Here is a 21,575-nt window from a genome sequence, read left to right on the forward strand (position 1 = left end):
CTTGATTTATAACTTTTCTCCTCTTCTATGATATATATATCAATATATCTCATATAAACATATATATAAACTTAAACATATATACATAAGTTTATGACAATGGAATCATCTTCTAAGACTACATTGGAAAATGGGTTTGTGTGAGTATATACCAACAATTGTATAAAGTATAACCCTAACGTGTAATATTTAAAAAGTACAAAATCCTATCATGACATATACTGTCTTAAGAACTCAGTACTAACAAAATTATCTCTATATTGTCCTTTGCAGATCCTAAGATGGCTTTAGTGACCAGGTTGTATCAAATTCTCTACAGATGACGATCCAATGAAATCAAATTAAAAATGCTGTACAGTTTAGTGGTTAAGAATGGTGTCTCTGGGGGCTTCCCTGGTGGCGCAGTGGTTGAGAGTACGCCTGCCGATGCAGGGGACACGGGTTTGTGCCCCGGTCCGGGAAGATCCCACATGCCGCGGAGCGGCTGGGTCCGTGAGCCATGGCTGCTGAGCCTGCGCATCCGGAGCCTGTGCTCCGCAATGGGAGAGGCCACAACAGTGAGAGGCCCGCTTACCGCAAAAAAAAAAAAAAAAAAAAAAAAAAAAAAGAATGGTGTCTCTGGCCTAGAGTGCTTGGGTTTGAATCCCAGCTACAGCATTGCTAGCTACGGCACCTCCCTTGGGCAAGTTCTCATAGTTCTAGTAAGATCTAGGAACTTCAAAACCCAGGGCAGAAAGTAGAGGCATACTAATACTCTCTCTGTGCCTCATCTATAAAACAAGGATAATACCAGGACTACAATGAGGATTAATGAGTTACTACGTGAAGTGTTTAGGATGGTGCCTGGTGTGTAGTGAGCGCTCAATAAGTATCATCTAGTAGTACAAGCAGTAGCAGTATTTTCACCCTCTGTTGCAGACCTTCTCTCCAGCAAAAGTATAATATCTGATCCTGTGCCATATAAATGCCAATTAGAGATGGTTCTCATTACTATTGTTTCCAGTCAGGGAGAAAATATACCTTCATTTCTAGAAATTATACTTTGATTTCTCCCATTCCTCCTTTTCTTAGACTTTCCAACCTTCCCTGACCATCCATTTAATTCTGATACAATTAGGGCATGAAGCCTAGAGCAGGAAGGGAAGGTACATTACAATAATTAGGTATTTTCCTCCCAAATAAAATATCTTTATTGTCTCTTATTATCAAAATAATATAGACTCATTATAAAACATTCATATAATTTAGTAAATTATGAAGAAGAAAATGAAAAACTGCCTCTAAATTCCACTACCTAAAAACAACCATTGCTAACATTTACTGGTTATCGTTCCAGATTTTTTTCTATACGTAAATATACATACATACATACAAGGTATACACACACAGACACTTAAAATATATCATATTATACATGTAGTTTGGTGATCTTTTACACTTAACAATACAGAGAGCATATTCTTCCATGTCAGTATCACAATGCATAATATGTTAATGGCTGTACAGTCTTCCACTGTGTGGACATATCAAACTTTACTTAACTAATGTACTTCTTTTATCCTACTTTCTTGAGACTTTTTCACTTGCCAATTCCCCACAGACGGGCTTATTTTTGGCTCTAATTCACTGATAGCTCCTGCAGCTGCATATGAGTGTCTAGTAAACATAAACATTATAAAACTCTGCCTCCAAAAAAGAATGCAGATACTTAGAAAAGTTGTTGAAAGGAAATCTTGTTCATATTTTTGAAAAGTACTATTACCATTCTTATGAATATGAAAATATATGAAAAATGAAAACGTAACTATTTTTATCTGTCTATCCTAAATACCCAAGCCACATGAAATTCTTTGTAATTTGTCCTCCTTAACATTTTTAAGGTTCCTTTGTTAAAGATACATAAGTAAGCCACTAGTGAAAAGTATAGAGGGTTTTCACATCTTTAGCTATTAGAAACATCCTGGATTTGACACCAAAAGCAAAGGCAACAAAAGTAAAAAATAAACAAGTGGGATTACATCAAGCTAAAAAGCTTCTGCACAGCAAAGGAAACCAGCAACTAAATGAAAAGGCAACCTATGGAATGGGAGAAAATATTTACAGATCATATCCCTGATAAGGGATTAATATCCAAAACACATAAAAATTCATATAACTCAATATCAAAAGAACAATCTAATTTAAAAATGGGCAGAGGCTCTGAACAGACGTTTTTTACAACGAAGACATACGGATGGCTAACAAGTACAGGAAAAGGTACTCAACATCACTTATCACCAGGGAAATGCTTACCACAATGAGATACATCTCATACCTGCTAGAATGGCTTTTATCAAAAGGACAAGAAATACCAAGTGTTGATAAGAAAGTGGAGAAAAGGGAACCCCTGTGCACTGGGAATGTAAATTGGTGCAAACACTACAGAAAACAGTAAGGAGGTTCTTCAAAAAATTAAAAATATAACTACCATATGATCCAGTAACTCCACTTCTAGGTATTTATCTGAGGGAAATGAAGACACTAATTCAAGAAGATATTTGCACCTCCATGTTCACTGCAACATTATTCACAAATGTGAATGGACATTATTCACAATGGACATGGAAACAACCTAAGTGTCCACTGATAGATGAATGGATAAACAAAATGCTACACATACACACACACACACACACACACACACACACGATGGAATATTATTCATCCACAAAAAAAGAAGGAAATCCTGCCATTTGTGACAACATGGATAGACCTTAAGGGCATTATGCTACGTGAAATAAGACAGAGAAAGACAAATACTCTATGATCTCACTTACGTGTAGAATTAAAAAAAAAAAAAAACCCACCAAACTCACAGATACAGAGAACAGAATGCCAGAGGTAGGGAGTGGGCAAAATGGGCAAAGGTGGTCAAAAGGTACAAACTCCCACTTGTGAATAAGTCCTGGAGATGTAATGTACAGCATGTTGATTATAGTTAATAATACTGTATTGTATATTTGAAAGTTGCTGAGAGAGTAGATCCTAAAAGTTCTCAGCATTGGAAAAAAGTGTGTAACTATGTGTGATGATCGTTTTGTAATATATACAAATATCAAATCATGATGTTGTACCCCTGAAACTCATATAATGTTATGTGTCAATTATATCTCAATTAAAAAAAAAGAAAAGAAACATCCTGACCCTGCTCACTCTAAGGAAATAAAGCAATCTCTCAGTTGTAGAAAGTTACAAGCTATGAGAAGAAAAGCTAAAAAGCTCAACGGTCATGAAGACCTCAGCTAGGAGAGGCAGAAAGAATTCTAAGGATTTTTTTTTCCTACCTAAAAACACTTCAAATCCAAAATATGAAGTCTGACCAAACCTCTTTGAATGTGAAAAAAGTTACTTTTGAAAACAGGGCAACTGTAATCATCAGAGGAATTTAATACTTAGTTTCATATAAAAATGGGTCTCTTTTCATGAATTCTCAGGACTATCTAAAGTACAACACGAGGTACACATGCACAAAGTTGTCATATAATTTCTCTAAAGAAGCAAACTCTTTGGAAGGTGGTAAAGTCGGTCTAACATGCTGTTCCAGGAGGTCTTCATTAAACGAATCCTTAGTAGTTCTACAGTAATCTCCCTCTCACTTTCTCTCTCACATGCAACATTCTAAAAGCAGAAGGCTCCCGATTTTAGGCTTAAAAAAGGAAGGTGGGTGAGGAAGCAGCTTGTAATTTCAGAGTATATTCAGTCTCAATTAAATGAAAGAAGACACATTTACCATTTTCTTCGAGGGACTATACTTAGTTGACTAGAGAGAATTTGTACCTTCTAACTAATGGTTAATTCCAGCCATTGTTTGAAATTAAATTTCCTATCTGAGCATAAAGTATTAGACAATTTTCTTTGATGTTGCACTATTAAAGCCTACATATGAAGATACTCAGTTCCAATTTGAGAGCATAAATCATCAGTTCTTCTGTTCCCATATTTATATGGTCAGAGCCTACGGGCTGAATGGTAGAGTCATTTTTTTCTGCAACTAAACAAGGTAAATAAATGTGATATATTGGCACATCACCCCACCACTCTGCATATGGTGCACATTAAGGTTGTATTCATTTGCCATATGAATATAATTCCTTTTACCACATCTACTATTAGTTACAAGCAGTAAATACAGAGTTGTTTTGCTGAAACGGGAGGGTCTGCATTACATCATGGAGCACTAAACATCCTGGACCTTCTGGAGAATTTCATAGACATAGTTTTAATGTCACCTGAAGTTGAACACTGCCAACATATTGCTTCAAACACTGCTTGAGGAATTCTTCAAGGAAAAAAGAAAAATACAGGGCAATCTTTGTGTTAGTGCAATAGTGCAAAGCAAAAGTAGGGCCATGAGGAAAGTTCTTGATGAGATACATATAAGAACTCATGTTCTTGACAAAGAATCAGATGGAGTCATATCCCAAATATAAAAAAGCTATGTTTCAAATGTCGCTTTCATATTCAGAATCTAGTGAACATAAGGAAACTAAAGTTAAAATATCATCTAAACAAGTTTCTCCAACTAGCTTACTGAAGACCCGCAATTAATAAGAGTTTATTCATGACAAACTGTGATGCTTTGTTTCATTAGGTATATATTGTGTCTACTTTTTCCTTAAACAAAATATTTATTATAACATTCCAAATCCAGATTAGTGCAGGGCAAAATCAGAAAGTTTTTTCTTTTACAAACTCATATGGTTCAACACAGATGTACATATCTTGACATTTGTGAACCATAAATAATACATCACAGGCAATTAAAAACAAAGTACACCTGTTTTGACAAGTACTGATTTTCAATTTTACCAACATTAAGTCCCCAAATGCATCCAGCAGATGGTGCTCTAGGACGCCTACTTACAGGGAGTCATACTGTTTGTGTTACATCCACCTATATTTTTGGCAAGACAAAGAATAAGGATTTATCGGTAGCTTAGTAAAGTGTATTAGGCTTTACGATAAAAAGAACATAATTCCTAAATATGTGCACAAAAATATACATATGCATAAGCACATGTGCACAGAGGCTACCAGTAAATAAGTCACACCTGGACATATTGTGATACCACTTTTCTTATAGACTTGATGAGTAGGTTATGTATATCAGTGGTATTTATGGTCATATGGCAAGATCATTCTAAATCCATTAAAAAAAATTTAGAATGCCTTAAAGTTAGAATTCATTTTTAATTATAGCAGGAATGTCTCATTAGGGTGATACTAGTAAAATTAACAACAGTAGGATTTACGGTAATGACTTAAGTGATTGATGAGAGTATAACAAAATGAAGTTTTAGACAGAGAAAAAGCAGGGCAGCTATGGCATACAGTAAAAAACAGCTCTGTGGTCTGTTTGTGCTAGCCTTATGGTTAATAAAAGCTTCCTTCTAATTGACGGTGCTGAAATATTCTTAACAGAATCTGGTTATGAAAAAAACTTTTTTTTTTTTTTCAGTAGACGCCATTCCCATAAAGGAGAAAGCTGACATAGATTAGCATGTCTGATTGCAAAGAAGAAAAAAAAATGCCACCTTTCAATCAAATCAAAAACAGAAAGCGAGAATGGAAAACTACTTCACTGAACTACTACACAGCATCTATGCAACACCTCATAGTCAGCGACCATTTTCTTCTAAAGCTAATCAACTGTGGCTTTTAAAAAATTACTCAGATACCTAAAAAAGCTTAATAAGCATTTACTTTTAGGTGCTTAATAAGTATTTGATTTTAAGTTTATGATCTATTAATACAATATAAAAATAGTGGATAAATAACTCTTTTGTAAATTTTCACCTTGATTATAAGATCATTTTAAAGTTTAAAGTTTTTAAATGTCAATTGAATGCATCAGGGAACACTTTCTTCAAAATTTGGAAATGTACAGTCTGGATAGAAAAATGAGTATTCCAAGAAAAGCATTTTGGTGGACAAGATTCAGTTCTAAAACACACAGAATATTAAGGCAAAGAGAGAGATGCTTCCATGTAGAAAATGTCTTTCTTTGAAATGTTCTTGGTTAATTTTATTTAAAAAATCTACAACTAAATGGAATCCTATCTTAATTTTTCTCCTCATTAAGAAAACTGCATCCCACAGGAGATAACTATCACAAGACAATAGAGTCAAAAGTGAAACACTATCTGTCATATAGGAAAATAAGGCTTTTGCTACATAATCTAGGCAGATTTCATAAAACATGTACATCCTTTTAAAAGCCTCAAGTTATCCTATATATAGGTTTTATCCAGTTTGAATTAGCCTGATTTTATCTGAACAATGTGCTTATTAACAGTGGATAACATGATTTTAAAAAAAATAGTACTAAAGCTAACAACTTTACATACAGCATTAATATTAGATTTGGAGAAAATGGCATAGGCTTATGACACGAGCAAGTAAAATTACTAGCTTATTCTCATTATTTTTAAAATTAAAAAAGCTAAATACTTGAATGAGACCTATAAAATGCAGGAAAAGCAATAGCCTAGTTTTTAAAAAATTTACCCATTTTCCTTCCAAGCAAGAAGAAAGTCTAAATTCAAAAATTTAAGTTGAGGCATTGTGTGCATTTAGAGACCACACTGCCGTTATGTATATAAAAGCCTGACTATTTCTTAAAAGTCAATTATATTTCATCCAAGAGATACAACACAGAAATAAGCATAACCTAAAATTCCTCATCTGAAAAGCTGTGACTTCAGCGGCTGCGTCATGGAGCCATCAATGAGCCACAGGCTTATAAAATCCGAACCAGCTCTCATGAATGTTTAAAACAGTTCACACGCGGTAAAAATGTCTTTGTTTTTATTTGTCATTTTCGTTTGAAAAGCTTAGACTGGCTTGTTCATTTTTCTATTCTAATGTGTGGAAATTCTCATTATATGTAAAAGTGCCTATTTGTCTTTTTCCCAGATTCATCCTTCAAAGCTAAAGCAAAATTAAATTGGGACATCAGACGTTATAAAAGGGCCAAAAAGGCCGAGGTTCACTTTGAGAAAGGTAATTTAATTTAGTCAAGATGCATTATAATTTTCTAAAATTTTTGTTAGATGTCCTGTTACGTTATTCTTTCTTTTTTTTTCCCTTTTCATTACCAGCATTACTGTTATTGTCCACCATACTGCAGACAATGAGGGTACAGATTAAGTGCTTTATGAAAAAAAGAACGTTATAATATATACTCTAACGCCAGCAAGATGGTGTGTGTGGTGATTTATTTGTTCTAAGCATTCTGTGCTTCTGATAACACCTTAAGTCAGTTACTATTGTTGCTTTCATTTCATAGACAAGACAGCACAGCAAAGCTTAGAACTTAGCTTTGTTTTACTCTAAACTCCACAATTTGGTCAGTCCTACTTGATTCATTTCTTAAAATGTCATACATGTAAAAACCATCTCTAGGGTGATTTACAAGGTATTTAAACATATATATATATATATATATATATATATATATATATATATTTCTCCCTTCTGGAAAAGCTGAATATTTCTAGTTTTATAATATACTTAAATTTTTGAAATGTAACAACAATTACATACAAGTGTAGCTAGGTTTAGAGAAGTAGCCTTTAGCTACTTCTCAACATACCCATTGGTAATGACATATAGAACATGGTTAGGTCAAAGAAGTAAAAAAAACAAAAAACAAAAAAATATCCTTTTTTCATTTAGATTGCTATACGTGCATGAAACATCTCACACAATTTTAAAACAAAAGAAAGCTCTTCCTAAATATTTTCACGTAAATAACAAAATGGTATACTTATTACCTATGTCAAATCTAGGTTTGTCTGAGATAATTTAGTGAATCTCAATAACTGAATTTATAGAAACAGAAAAAAAAGAAATTGAAAGTAGTCACTCATCCTAAAAGGCCAGAAAGAAGGAGCAGAATATAAGACTCCATAATGAAAAGAACACGAAGTATTTCTCAAAAGAATGTGAAAAAAAAAACCCCTGAAATTTACATATTTAAAATTATTGTAATTACATATAAAATGGGATGTTGTGTAAATATGAGAGATACACACTACTTCCCCATATAGATACACATAATAAAGTTTGATCTGACTATAAAGACTATTACCCATAGCATCACAGCCTTAAAGTTACTTTTCATATTCTATTAGTATAGGGAATTACCCCTGTCCTGATTAAAATAAGAAATACATATTAGGTTCATAAAATAAAAACTTTGATTCACTACCACACCAAACAAAATACATACAAAGCAGACACAACGTTGCTAAAAATACTTTGCATATACCTCTTTTAAAACTGTACTGGCTCTTGAGTAAATTTTTTTAGAAGGTTTCACTTTCATACAAATAATATACATTTAATAGCATAACTTTAAGAAGTCAATTCAAAATATGATGGACTTAAACATATTCAAACTGTTTTATAATTTGGGACTGAGGGACAGAAGTAAGTACCACAGCATTCAGGTAAAGTAATCAGGAACAACATGATCCTTCCTTAACCAAATACATTGCAACTTGCTTTAAATTAAGAAACTAAATATTTAAGAGCAGTTAAAATGAAGTAAAAATCTAAAGCTATTCTTGCAGGAACTCTTCAGTGTTGTCATAATCATTTTAATTAAATTCTCATTTTTCAGGTGGTCCCTTTAATTGTTTTTTCCTACTTCTTAATGTGTTTTTCTAAAGCCATTTCTTTTCTGCAGCTGTGTGCGACTGGTTTTAATGGTAGCTGCTTCCTTTTTTGCCTTCTGTGAATTACAATTTTAAATGGTTACACATTTTTTGTTTTACTGCCTTCAGCATAGTTTCATAAAGATGTTTAAGGCTGTTGGTGAACATTTTCATTTCCCATCCGAAAAACCAAGAGCCAATTTGAATATTCCGTATTGGCCTTTTATGACCTGTTTTATCTTTTGATACGTAAATGAAAGCATATTTTTTCTAAAGACTGGTTTGTTTCCATGAAATTATAATGTTTTTGCTCTTTTAAAACATGAATTCAATAAACAAGATAATGTGTGATTGCTCTTTTATGTTATATCTTATTGTTTGTGAATGAAACACCTCTATTTTATTTGGTGATGGCCATTATCAGTGAAGAACTAGTATTTTCAGATCATAAGAATAACCGATAACATGAAAACTGAGATTTCATGCTTGAATTTGAATTATCAATGGTCACAAAATGTTAATGACAAGGCTATCCAGACCTTTCTTAAATTATAACTAAGAAATTAAAACTACTTGATACTTCAGTTTCACTTTCACCATGATGAAATACGTAACTTCACTGCAAAATGTTATACATCAGTTGTAAAAGTTTACTTATAAAATAAATTGTACTTACTGCCTGGATTATCGCCAATCCCACTGCTTCTTCCATTCCAGTACCAGAGCAGAAGGGTTGCATCACGTGACCCTGAGAGAATGTAGCAATTTCCCCCAATATATGACTCCGAACGAGTGAGGCAAGTGACGACATCCCAATGGCCAAACACCACTTGGATCAATTTTCCTGAAATACAAAACGATTTTCTTTAAAACTGCTATTTAAAAAATTGAAAAAATTTCCAGTGATCATTTCACTTAAGAAGATAATGAAGTTGTATCAATCTGATTCTGATAATTCTGATCTTATAATAAAATTTGACCTGGTCCAACCTAAAAGTTTTCTTTGAATAGTTAACAACAACCACAAAATCAATTGAAGAGTGATAGTCACATTTAAGACATATGTTAAAACTATTTCAACTAATAATGTTATTATACATAGTTCCTATAAATTACAAATGAATCATGTCTACTGATTAAAGCAGGCCCAGGAAAACCCTTATTTGGAACCATTTCAACAATTTAAGTTACTCTGTATGATTCAAAACAAAGCAAAACTTAGTTGCCTTTCTGTAGATACTCTATCATTCAAACTTCACTAATACAAACCCATCTCTGAATTAGTAAAGCCAATTTATTTCTTCTTCTATTCTTCAAAGTGATCTGTACAAGGACAGTATTAGCCACTTTGGACAGCTTCTGTTTTTTTTTTAACATCTTTATTGGAATATAATTGCTCTACAATGGTGTATTAGTTTCTGCTGTATAACAAAGTGAGTCAGCTATACATATACACATATCCACATATCCCCTCCCTCTTGCGCCTCCCTCCCACCCTCCCTATCCCACTCCTCTAGGTGGTCACAAATCACCGAGCTGATCTCCCCGTGCGATGTGGCTGCTTCCCATTAGCTATTTTATACATTTGGTAGTGTATATATGTCCATGCCACTCTCTCACTTTGTCCCAGCTTACCCTTCCCCAGCTTCTTCAAATCAGGCTTACATGAACTAAATTTTGATAAAAGAACTAACATATTGTCACCACAATCTGAGCCAGGTCATTCTTTCTTTGTTTTAATTGCCTGAAGGATGAAAGTTCCTGGGGAGGCGGGAGGATGATGAAATTAAGATTATGACGGTTTAACAGTAATGATTAGGCGTAGGGTGAGGACGGGGGTATCCAGTAAACTTACTGTGTATCTAGGATGTTAAACACAGGATGAACTGTTCATATAACAGTGTGAGAAAAAAACCGTTTAGGTTTGTTTTGCTTAATCAGATATGGTGTTTATAATTCACACAAACTTGTCTAAAGAATTAAATATCTATAGCAGCCCTTCCACTCTCTCCCTATAGTTTCTAGCTAACGTTTCTCTTTGAAATGTCTAGAGAATCTACAAATGAATGTCATAGAATGTCTAACCTTAATATTCAGCATGAGTGTTTCTTCTTTTTCAAATAAGCGTTTCAGTGGGGTCATAAAAAATACAATTCAGATGTTCAAGATAAAAGCCATTAAGCTGGAAAAAAATAAGTATGCCTAAAAAGTTTATATGTTTAACTTGGAACACATCATAACCTATTCTAAAGCTTAAGGTCTCAATTAAGTATTGGTATCTACATGTATAAACTTTTCAAGATAACAATACATAGAACTAAAAGTATTTCCACTAAATTTTTTAAATTATTGGTTTTAATAAACCCAAAGCTTATTATAAAGTCTGCACATTTACAAGTAAAATACTGAGATGTACTTTATCCAAATCAGATGGAAAGTCAAATACAGTGTTTTCTCTTGTACACAGTCTACTAAGAGTAACTTAAGATTAGACTCATATCAATCTCAAATTGCAAAATTAATAAAGGACATTTTTTTTCTCCTATGGATAAAGACTTCAGTCAAAGCAGGTATTTTAACTGCTAAATGTTAAAAATGTTCACTTCTGAATTTCTTCAACCTTTTAAATGAACACCAAAACATTCATTTTAAAAATTAGCTTTTATCAATAAAGGATATGGTAAGAAGAAGTCAAGACTTTCTAGAATAAAAAAATGGAAAAGAAGAAAGCAAATTAAATATTAAAAATCTAATAATTTTTGCATCATTTACAATTTATATGAAGGACAAAGTAGAGAGGTTTAGGGGTAAATTGGGTGGGGTTAGATTAGAGGCAGGCCTTACTAAGGATGAGACAAAAGTTAGGGAGCTGAATGCACTCTCATTCGAAAACTGAAGGTTAAATCAGTGAGTTTTAACTACTGAAAAAACTGAACACTCCGTAATGTGATTATGTTTTTGACTTCTGTATGTACAGTGACTTCTACCTCAGCCTATACTAAATGCTGAGAGCATGTCAACTACAGGAGTGATTTAAATGGGTTATTCAGAGTAGGCCTATTTAAGATGTGATACCCATCAATTCAGTGGGTTGTAGAAGTGAGGATGAGTAAAGCAACTACAATTAGGTGCTTGAGGTCATGGCATACAGGAAACCCAAATGCTCCACGTACACCAGGAGGCTTGCAAAGGAGCAGCTATTTGCTTGGAAGATCGAGATGAGGGAGTGACATTTAAGTATTTACATCTAAAGAGTTTCATATTTTAATACAAATTAACTTCATTCTCTACAATTTATCCTTTGGGCTCAACTTTGGAAAACATTATTTTTTTCAGTTTGCTTTTTCCTCTTCTGGCAGCCTTCCTTAGCAATATTTGTTATTGCTACGAGGTTGAGGTTCACTCCTCCTAAATAAATCACAGCATATAAATACCTGCTGCTCTTTTTGGTAAATTATTTTCTGATAATCTCATAAGTGTTCCTCAACCTTTATTTTTTGTTTCCTTTAATACCAGTCCACCTCTCCACACACTAATATCAAATATTACCACAAGCACTAGAATATCTTCTTTTTGACAGAACAGATTTTCTAGTTAATGTTTTATTTGACAGCTGTGCTACAAATAAAAAAAATTCAAGCTCAGGACTCTGCACCATTGAATCTAAAATGTGGCCTGAAAATAATTCCCACTGCCGAGGGAAGGTTTTATTGTTGCCTCTGCCGTTCTGGTTGTGTCCCGAAAACATGATTTATGTTTAAAGAATTTCCTATTACAACCGTGTTTCTCTCTACCCCTGCTTCCCTGCCCCGCCAAATCTAATAAGAGAAGGACTTTTTTTTCTGGCTTAAGTGCCAAAATATAATTGAATTCAATACTTGTGATAGCTATGCCATTATATATTATTGATCATACAATTTTTCCCTGTGTCTCTGCCAAACTTAGGAGAAAATATTTAATAGTCCTATTATCATAAAAACACAGACACGTTTAAAATTTAAATAATTTAAAATAAAACTAGCATCAGAGTTTGTATACAAGATACTAAGAAAGATATTAGAACTATCATTTGAGATTTTTTTCACAACTTTCCTGGCAAGTATAAATATTTTTAGTGTACGTGGTAAGTCAGTCCCACTGAAATGAAGTTTAAAATGAGGCTACTTCTTAGAAAATGTTTTATACATACACACGCATATGCATGTTTTAAAAAGTAATAAAGTAGAAGGCTTTTGGAAAGGGGAAGGAACGTCATCTAGTTTATTAAGTAAAGTAACATGGCAGATGCTCTAGGAACCTAGTTTTTAAACAGGTAACACTTATGAGATAACATGGTATAGTCACAAAGATGCCACACCTGAAGTCCGAGGAGTTGGCTCCATTGCCCAGTTCTAGCACCATTATCTATGCAGATATCAACAAGTTACTTACCCTTTCTAAACCTCGGTTTCATCACCTGAAAAATGGAGCGAAGGACACCTGTTGTATCTCATAGGATTATTGTCAGGCTGACACAATATCATGTATGAGAAAGAAGGAATTCTGTAAATTCTAGGGAACTGTGTGACTACAGGAATTATTTTAATTATTAGTATTATATAAAAGGGAGGTTAGCTTTACTTTACAAATATTAATATTCAACGTCTTTTTAAAACGGTATGAAATGTCAACAAATTCAAAAAGCCTCAAATGTCAAAACCAAAGGCTGATATATATATGATCCCATTTTCTGACATTCTGGTAAAGGCAAAATTATAGGGATGAAGGCTACATCAGCGGTTCTGAGGGGGGTGAGCTGAGGGAAGGGGCTGACCACAAAGGGGCAGCACAGGGGGTTCTGGGGGACCTCAGCTGCTCTGCGTCTTAACTGTGGTGGTGGTGGCAGCTGCGTAACTATATACAATGCCCAGACGAACAGAACTATAACCAAAAAAATCAATTTTGCTGTATGTGAGTTAAAAAATAATTTTTAATGTATAAAAAACAATATGCAATCTATAAGAATGTTTAAGGAAAACTTGTGAGAGGATGTAACAATTTTAATCTGAAAGTTTGTGTGAGAAGGGACCACAGTTTGAGGTCAAATAATGCCAAGGTTGTCATTACCATAATAGTGAAAGAAAAGGTTAAAATTTAAATCTGATAATTAAATCAGAGAAAATTCATTATAATAATAAATATATTTTAGGAAAGCTTTTCAATCTCTATTGCATTTTTAAAGAGTTCCAGAGGAGTTTTAGATTCAATAGTAATCAACCTCACAGACCTAAACATCTAGTAAAAACCCAAGTAATCAGAAAGACCTGAATGATAATGTTTTCTTTCTTTCTTTATTCTACAGAATAAAGATGGAAATTACGAGAAAATTAGATCATCAATTCCATAAAACAAAAATTAAACAGGACCATGCCTGAAAACAACTTCTAGGGTTTATTCTATGCACAGTACATATTTAACTATTTTCCCCTACTCTCTCATTGCTATTGTTACAATGCTATCATCAAAATATACCTAGGACAAACTCCTTGGATAACCAAGAATTAATTTTTTTTTTTTTCGGTACGCGGGCCTCTCACTGTTGTGGCCTCTCCCGTTGCGGAGCACAGGCTCCGGACGCGCAGGCTCAGCGGCCATGGCTCACGGGCCCAGCCGCTCTGCGGCATGTGGGATCTTCCCGGACCAGGGCACGAACCCGTGTCCCCTGCATCGGCAGGCGGACTCTCAACCACTGTGCCACCAGGGAAGCCCAAGAATTAATTTTTTAATATGCTACACTTACTAAGGCAGGTGCATGGACTCACATATTTTATAGAGATCATTAACATAACTGAAAGATGATTTGCTGTAAAACATTTAATTAACTAGAAATTTCCGTTTTTAAAAATTTCTTATCCCACAACATTTAATCAAGATATTTATTTGTAGATCCTTGTTTTAGTTGAACTATCTACTTCCACAGTATCTATCAAGTTCTAATGCATTAATATCTACTTTTAATTATTTTAAATATACAACTATATATTTACTATAAGTTTACTTCATCCTCTAACAGTTTCTAAAATACTTTAAAGAGACTCCATTAAATTTTTCAATGTTCTCAATTTCCTATATGCAAAAATATACAACCATTTACTGGACTGGATATTGTGTAATAATACTGATTTGAGTTTGGTTTGTCCCTTGGGAAGATGCATGCAAATGAATATACATACTTAAAATTTTTTTTTTTTTTTTTTTTTTTGCGGTACGCGGGCCTCTCACTGTTGTGGCCTCTCCCGTTGTGGAGCACAGGCTCCGGACGCGCAGGCTCAGCGGCCATGGCTCACGGGCCCAGCGGCTCCGCGGCATATGGCATCTTCCCGGACCGGGGCACGAACCCGCGTCCGCTGCATTGGCAGGCGGACTCTCAACCACTGCGCCACCAGGGAAGTCCTATACTTAAACTTTTATATTTTTAACAAGACCTCCTGTCACACATAAAATCAGTAGTCAGCTACTTTCCTTCATGATGGTGTAGTTTTCAGCAAGATTCTGTGCAGAATTGTGTGTAGGCAAGATATCTGCTCCCAAGAAATACACTTAATGAGAATTTCCAGTAGGGAAAAAATAACCTTTATATAACACTAAGGTGGGGAATTACACCTATAAGTATGTGCACTTGCCGTAAGATTATGCATATACACGTGCATATAGTATTTACATACCAGGATATGCTTTCGAAATGAATCGTTCATTCTGCAAGTATGAAGCTTGGGAGACAAGCCTACCAAAAACTGCCTCTTAAAAGCATTCTGAAGTTAACTTAATAATGGACTACAGAGTAGATTATTACTTGAAAGGAGAAAACTGTCTTTATTTCACAAATTTTAGAATTCTGTAATTTTTAGAGGGAAGAAGATGAGAAAGCATTCTCAAGCCTCTGAACATCACCTGTCATAAACTTTAGTTCACTGATGAAGAAATGATGAAGTTACCTGTGTCTGCAGAGTAGACTCGAAAACTCTTATCCCAGAAGCCACAGAGGAGAACATAGCGGTTGTCCGAAGTGATGACAAAGCACTGGGAATGCACTTGAATACTTTGGTCTAAAAGGTCAGTGATTTGCCTCCTGTGCATTCCTGTATTGCTGGCTATGAGAACAGAGGAAGAAAAAAAAGCCTCCTAAACCCACATGCGCAAAGAAATCCCATAGTTTGTCATACTGGGGGTTGGGGCTGAGGGAGGAGAGACAATACATTCCAGGATAAGAATATCTGATCTTTAATATTGAATATAGTAATATTTGAGAAACCAAGTAGGAAAACACAATCTGATTGCCGGAAGAACAGGGGTAGCCAAATTCAACAGCTCAGTAAGAAATTCTGCCTAGAGGAAAGAAACAATAATACACTACAATTTTAAAATACATAGTATACAATTCTCAGAACATGCTATCTAGCTCTTGGGCAGGACCAAACTAGATTAGAATCTCCAGATCGCATCACAGTTAGGTTTGTGTTTCTGACAATCTCATTACATCTACTGTCATGAGAATGGATTCATGTTGTGACAATCTATTACCTTTAACTTTTTGTCACAAGGAAGAGATACTAGAATATAAATGTCATGTATTTGAAATATTGTAGCATCTTGTACTACTTTGGCTTTAACAGGTCTTTAATTTGACTACATGTGAACTCCCATTTCCCCTGTTTACAGCTGCACTTGCATGTAAGGAAAGGGTAAAATGACTATTTATTAAAGATACTTGTAATTGAAGAAGTCAAAGCATAGCACACTGCCACTTTCTTACTCCTGTAAGCAATAAAACAAGCCAGTCTGGCAGTGTGTTTTCGAAGCGCTACAGGGCACCTGAGATGGGCTTTGTCACAAGGCACAAGGTCAGACACAGAGCAACATCATGCACATGTGAAGAGTAATAATCCTCCAGAAATACACTATCAAGTGTGTCATTATCTGCAAAGGAATTCTCACTGAGATGCCTTTTTTGGCATTATGAAGCCAAACAGATAGAAAGCTTTGGTGCTAGTGATCTAAGAGTTATTTCATCACCAACTTTCCAATACAAATTAGGGTTCTTACACTGCTAAAGAAACTTGATCATACCAGACATGAGAACAAACAAAATAAATTTCTGCCTCTGATTATTATGTTCTTTGTACCATAGTTTGCAGTTTTTTGGGGAAAAAAATACCATAGATGCACTGTTGATAAAAATTTAAAAAAGAAATATATCTATGTTATATTCATTGTATGTAGTAACTAAGTTAATATGGCCAATTAAATAGAAGGCTCAGAAAGTAATATGGAAGAAAAAAGTGTTCGAAATACTCTCCAGTCCTATGCTGGAATACAGAGGAATAAAATATCCCTCGCCCTCATGGCATACGCAACACAGCAAACATATTCATATACATGTGAAATACCGCAAAATTCTGCTTGTGTCTGACTATACAACTTAACCATGTAGGATTATTAGATACTATTTGATAATAGGCTTCATATACTTTGGGGAGATTAATGGGCTAGTAAGTGATAGCGGTAGTAAAAAGGGCCGATTCTAGCCGAGAATCACTCCCTACCTCCTTCCACACAAAGGGAACTTGCTGGCAGATGAAAAAAGCTTTTATGTATCATAGTGTATCATGGAGAGACATTAGCATCTCACTGCAGTGAAGCTGTGCGATACCATTTAGTTTTTTAATTCCAAGAAACCTAGCAATTAAAGACAAGATATGTAGTATTTTCTATACTGGTTACTACTACTGGTTACTACATGAAAATTATAACAACGTTTATTTTTGCCAATGTTTATATGACTTTCGCTCCTATGATACAAACTTTCACTCACCTTTTTGGCATGATTTCCTGGGAGGACCTAATTTGACAGATCTGGGCATGTGCATAATTTTGAATTGAATGACCACAAAGTACCCATGGGTAAAGGCTGATGCCCCTTCAGCATTCAGATGATCTATTTTCCAAATAAGTGCTTACTTATAATTTAACATTGCAACCCCCCATCCATCCATCCATCCACCATCCATCCATCCAATCGATATAATCTCCCAACTGCCTTTCCTTTATCTCTCTTTATTTTCTCTAGTAAACTTCCTAAGATTCCATACGGAAAGTATTTTTATTTGATGAAAATTAGGTATATTTGTCTAGATAAGCAGTCTTCAAACTGGGACATGCATATCCCTTGGGGTATAAGATTTCCCAAGGGACACACAGGCACAGATGGTTTTAAGGGAATCAATTTCTAGTTCCTCAACTTTCATATGTTCTCTTGCCTAAAACAGATTTGCCTGAGAACTCTCCTGTGAGTTTTCCTTTCTTACCTCCCTTTTTGCATGCTCTTGTTCCACTAGACAGAATTTTACTATGGTGCTTTACCCCAGGGTAAAAAAATCTCTTTTTTTACCCTGAGGTAAAGCACCATAGTAAAAAGGGGCCAATTCAAAATACTGATGTGATGCTGGAAGGTGAACGCCTAGGTATCAAATCATTCTGCAGGGCAGGTGGTTTCCAATTCATTGCTTTCTATAAAATGGAAGGAGGATCTAATCATGCTGTCAATTGATAGATCATTAAAAATAAGTTTCAGTGATAGATTGTTAAAATGGTTATTTAATGATAGACCGTAAAAGTAATCCTTAATAATACATCACTCTGTGAATTTTGTCACATAACTCAGAAAGAGTTCAAAGATTTGAATGACATTGTTAAAATAAGACTCTTTCCTTTCCCATCTATTTTCTTATGTAACATTCCTCAAAGCTTCCATCTATTAAAAAAAACCCAAAAGATTAGAACTGTTGACAAATTCTGTCTCATTCAGCAACAAATAATGTTTATCCATGAATACATGAACAGAAAAGCCCTATTCATTTCATTAAAACTGTATTTCCTATTTCCAATAAATATGTGTTTTATGTTCAATAATATTTATTAAAATTTTAAATTGTAATAAGTGTGTATTAATAATATTTGTAATAACTCAATGCAGATTAACTTTTTGAGCTGAGCCTTATGGTCACAGGAAATTTCAATGTTTACATTTACATACATATTTTTATTGCTGAAAACAGTATAGTAGGGTAATCAATTTTCTAAAGTTAAAATAAAATTGTGCAAGGAAAGTACAATGAAAATATAAATTCAAGATGAGAAAGGAATACGTAAAATTTTCAAATGTTAAAAGCTTTTTCATGCACTTTTTAAAACAGAAAATGCTGACTCTCAAGTGACTTTGATATTTAGATTCTACTGGATGTATTTAAAATTTTATACACTATGCCAAAAACAATAACCATTGTAACTACTTAAACTTGTGATGATGTCACATTTAAACTTTCAGATGCCAACTTAAAAATGCGTGAGAAGGTACGTGGTTTTAAACAATTATTTTAGGGATACAGGAGCAAACAGTCTGAGGACCAATGATCTAGAGTAGGGAAGGAAACTATGGCCTGCAGGCTGAATCTGGCTTGTGCCTGGTTTTTGTATATAAAATTTTATTGGAGCACAGCAATGCTCAGTTGTTTATGTATTGTCTGTGGCTGCTTTTGTGCTATGACAGCAGGCTTAAGTAGTTGTGTCTGAGACCTTATGGCCCACAAAGCCTAAAATATTGACTATCTGGCCCTTTACCAAAAAAGTTCACCACGCCTTGTCTAAAGGGTCACAATTTCTGAATTAATTTAGACTTTATGCTATATGATATTCATTGTCAAGGTTTAAGACAAACAATGATTCTATACTTCAGAAATCAGGCTTTAAGTAGCATAGCAAGTGGGTTTTATTATTTTCCTGACTCTTAAAACTTTACCCAAGTGAGGATTTAAGTTTTTAAAAAATATACGGCAAATCATATCTACTCAAAGCAAAATAAGATTGAGGAAGCAGGGTAGTAATTATCCTTCATATAGATAGTTACTTCTTAGATTTCTGATTAGATTTGGGGAAATGATGAAAGAATTAGTTTTGAGCTTAAGGTTACTTTAGTTCATCTTGATAATTAATCTGCAAATGGTGGTCATTTAGCTCTCCACTGAAACAATGGTGTTAAAGACAAAAAAAGGTGACATACACAAAGGGAACACCTTGAATTTTAAAATAATCAATGAGCTTATTCATATGCTTTATCTAAAAACTTTAAAATACTAGCAAATTTACTCGTGCCAGGGCAATGTGACAAAATTGCAGGCCAAACATCCATGCTAGTAGCACACCCCTGCAGCTAGGTAATTAAGTTTTTTATTCTAAAAGTTATTGACTAAAATCTTCAATATCAAGGCTTAACACTCTTAGTGGGGCCACATTTGAAATCCCCACTATAGGCTGAAAAATGTTCAAGTGGAGATTTCAGCTAACCTACTCAAAAAGCACAACAGCAATTATATATTCTAAGTCATCTGCTGCAGACAGTCATTTCATCCCAATGGCTCTTTCCGGGCTCCTCCTTTTTTCTTTTTTTTTTTTTCCACCCTGAACAAATTTAACCTCCAATGGCAATTTATTGGGCTGTAGGATCCTAGGAAAATGAATACAAATACCTTAACACTGCCATTGGCTGGGCCATATATTTCAACTTTGAAACTGCTCTGCAATTGTGCATTAATCCCCTCAGGCTGAATGGAGCGTCCGGGAAGAAAGGACTGATCTCCTTTAATGATGAAGCCCTGGCACTACAGTTTTATTTGTCTCAACAGTGCTGCTAAGAACCCCACTGTTATTATGAAAATTTCCCGAGCAAAGAAGCTCCATCACATTACTGGTATACCAATTCATCATAACGAGCCTCGCTCCTGCTCATCAACAAGTCTGAGTGATGAAAAGATCCAATATTATCCTGACAGAACTTCATGCGCATTCTCAATCACACATTATTACAGCATCCATATTAATTTTCAGTGACACGCGTCCTCGGCCTGTTCAAATTAGGCAGACCAACGAGGGGGAGTTGATGAAATACCAGCATAGCCACAGCTCATTGCATTCCAATTTGCATGCAAATGGTTTATCAGGAAAATTCCATTCCCAGCAACCAGCAAGTGAAAAACAACTGTAATCTCCACTTCAGGGCCACCATACAGAGCTTAATGAATCGCAAAGAGAGGAGGAAGTGACAGACCTATGAGAGGATCGATTTCCACTGGCAGCTGGCATGGCTGGTCTTGTACAGCACCTTGATGAGCTGGAATTCACAAACGATAAAAAAAAAAAAACATTATTTTTCATATACTAAACTACATTAAAATGTGTAAGTCGAATCTCACGTGGAATTGTTTCTGACCTCCAAATTTTTCGTACGGTTTTGTAAAATTTAAAGAAAAAAAATTCCAGGTGCTTCTATGGCTAGCTTATTAAACATTGATTTTAGATTAGTGCTGTTCTGAGCATGTGCCATCAGCAGTGGCTCCAGTCCTAGGCCATAAGCTATAGCAGATGCTTCACTGGCAACCTCTGATTCTGCAACAAAACAAAATTAAGTGGTAAGGCGCACTGAAAACAAAATGTGACAACCATCTGCTGACTGTAGCAAAGACTATTTTTTTTGTTACTTCTTAAAAAGGCAGTTTTGAATGCTGCAGCACAAAGGAGCCACAAAAACGTCAATTTATGATGGAGAAAGGGAAAGCTCTAAGTCAAGGAGCATTTAATGTTTCATCCATCACGTAAAATCAATCAATTGAAAGTTTGAATAAAAATAAAGAAAGCTATCTGCAGATAAATGTTTTAGTTAAATGCATTTGGCTGAAATGTTTTCCTAAAGATCTGATTGCAGTTTTAAAAGAACTTCTATTAATATTTAATATTTCCATAGTTTCAATTTAAAAATACTCTGAGAAGCAAATGAGTAACAAAAAT

At 34.6% G+C, this 21,575-nt stretch overlaps 1 protein-coding gene across 4 annotated transcripts in view; it reads right to left on the reverse strand.

The window, feature by feature from the left end:
* LRBA (LPS responsive beige-like anchor protein) overlaps positions 1 to 21,575 on the reverse strand; it is a 748,187-nt gene that overhangs the window by 17,562 nt on the left and 709,050 nt on the right. For 3 of the 4 annotated variants that reach the window (XM_065877627.1, XM_065877625.1, XM_065877626.1), the window contains 3 exons: positions 20,839 to 20,901; positions 15,674 to 15,829; positions 9,376 to 9,543 (listed from right to left, as the gene is read on the reverse strand). In XM_065877627.1, the coding sequence (XP_065733699.1) occupies positions 9,376 to 9,543; positions 15,674 to 15,829; positions 20,839 to 20,901 (387 nt within the window). The remainder of the gene's footprint in view (positions 1 to 9,375; positions 9,544 to 15,673; positions 15,830 to 20,838; positions 20,902 to 21,575) is intronic. The other variant, XM_065877628.1, reaches the window with a different exon arrangement.

Source organism: Phocoena phocoena, chromosome 5 (assembly GCF_963924675.1).
Source record: "Phocoena phocoena chromosome 5, mPhoPho1.1, whole genome shotgun sequence".
Lineage (NCBI taxonomy): Eukaryota > Metazoa > Chordata > Mammalia > Artiodactyla > Phocoenidae > Phocoena > Phocoena phocoena.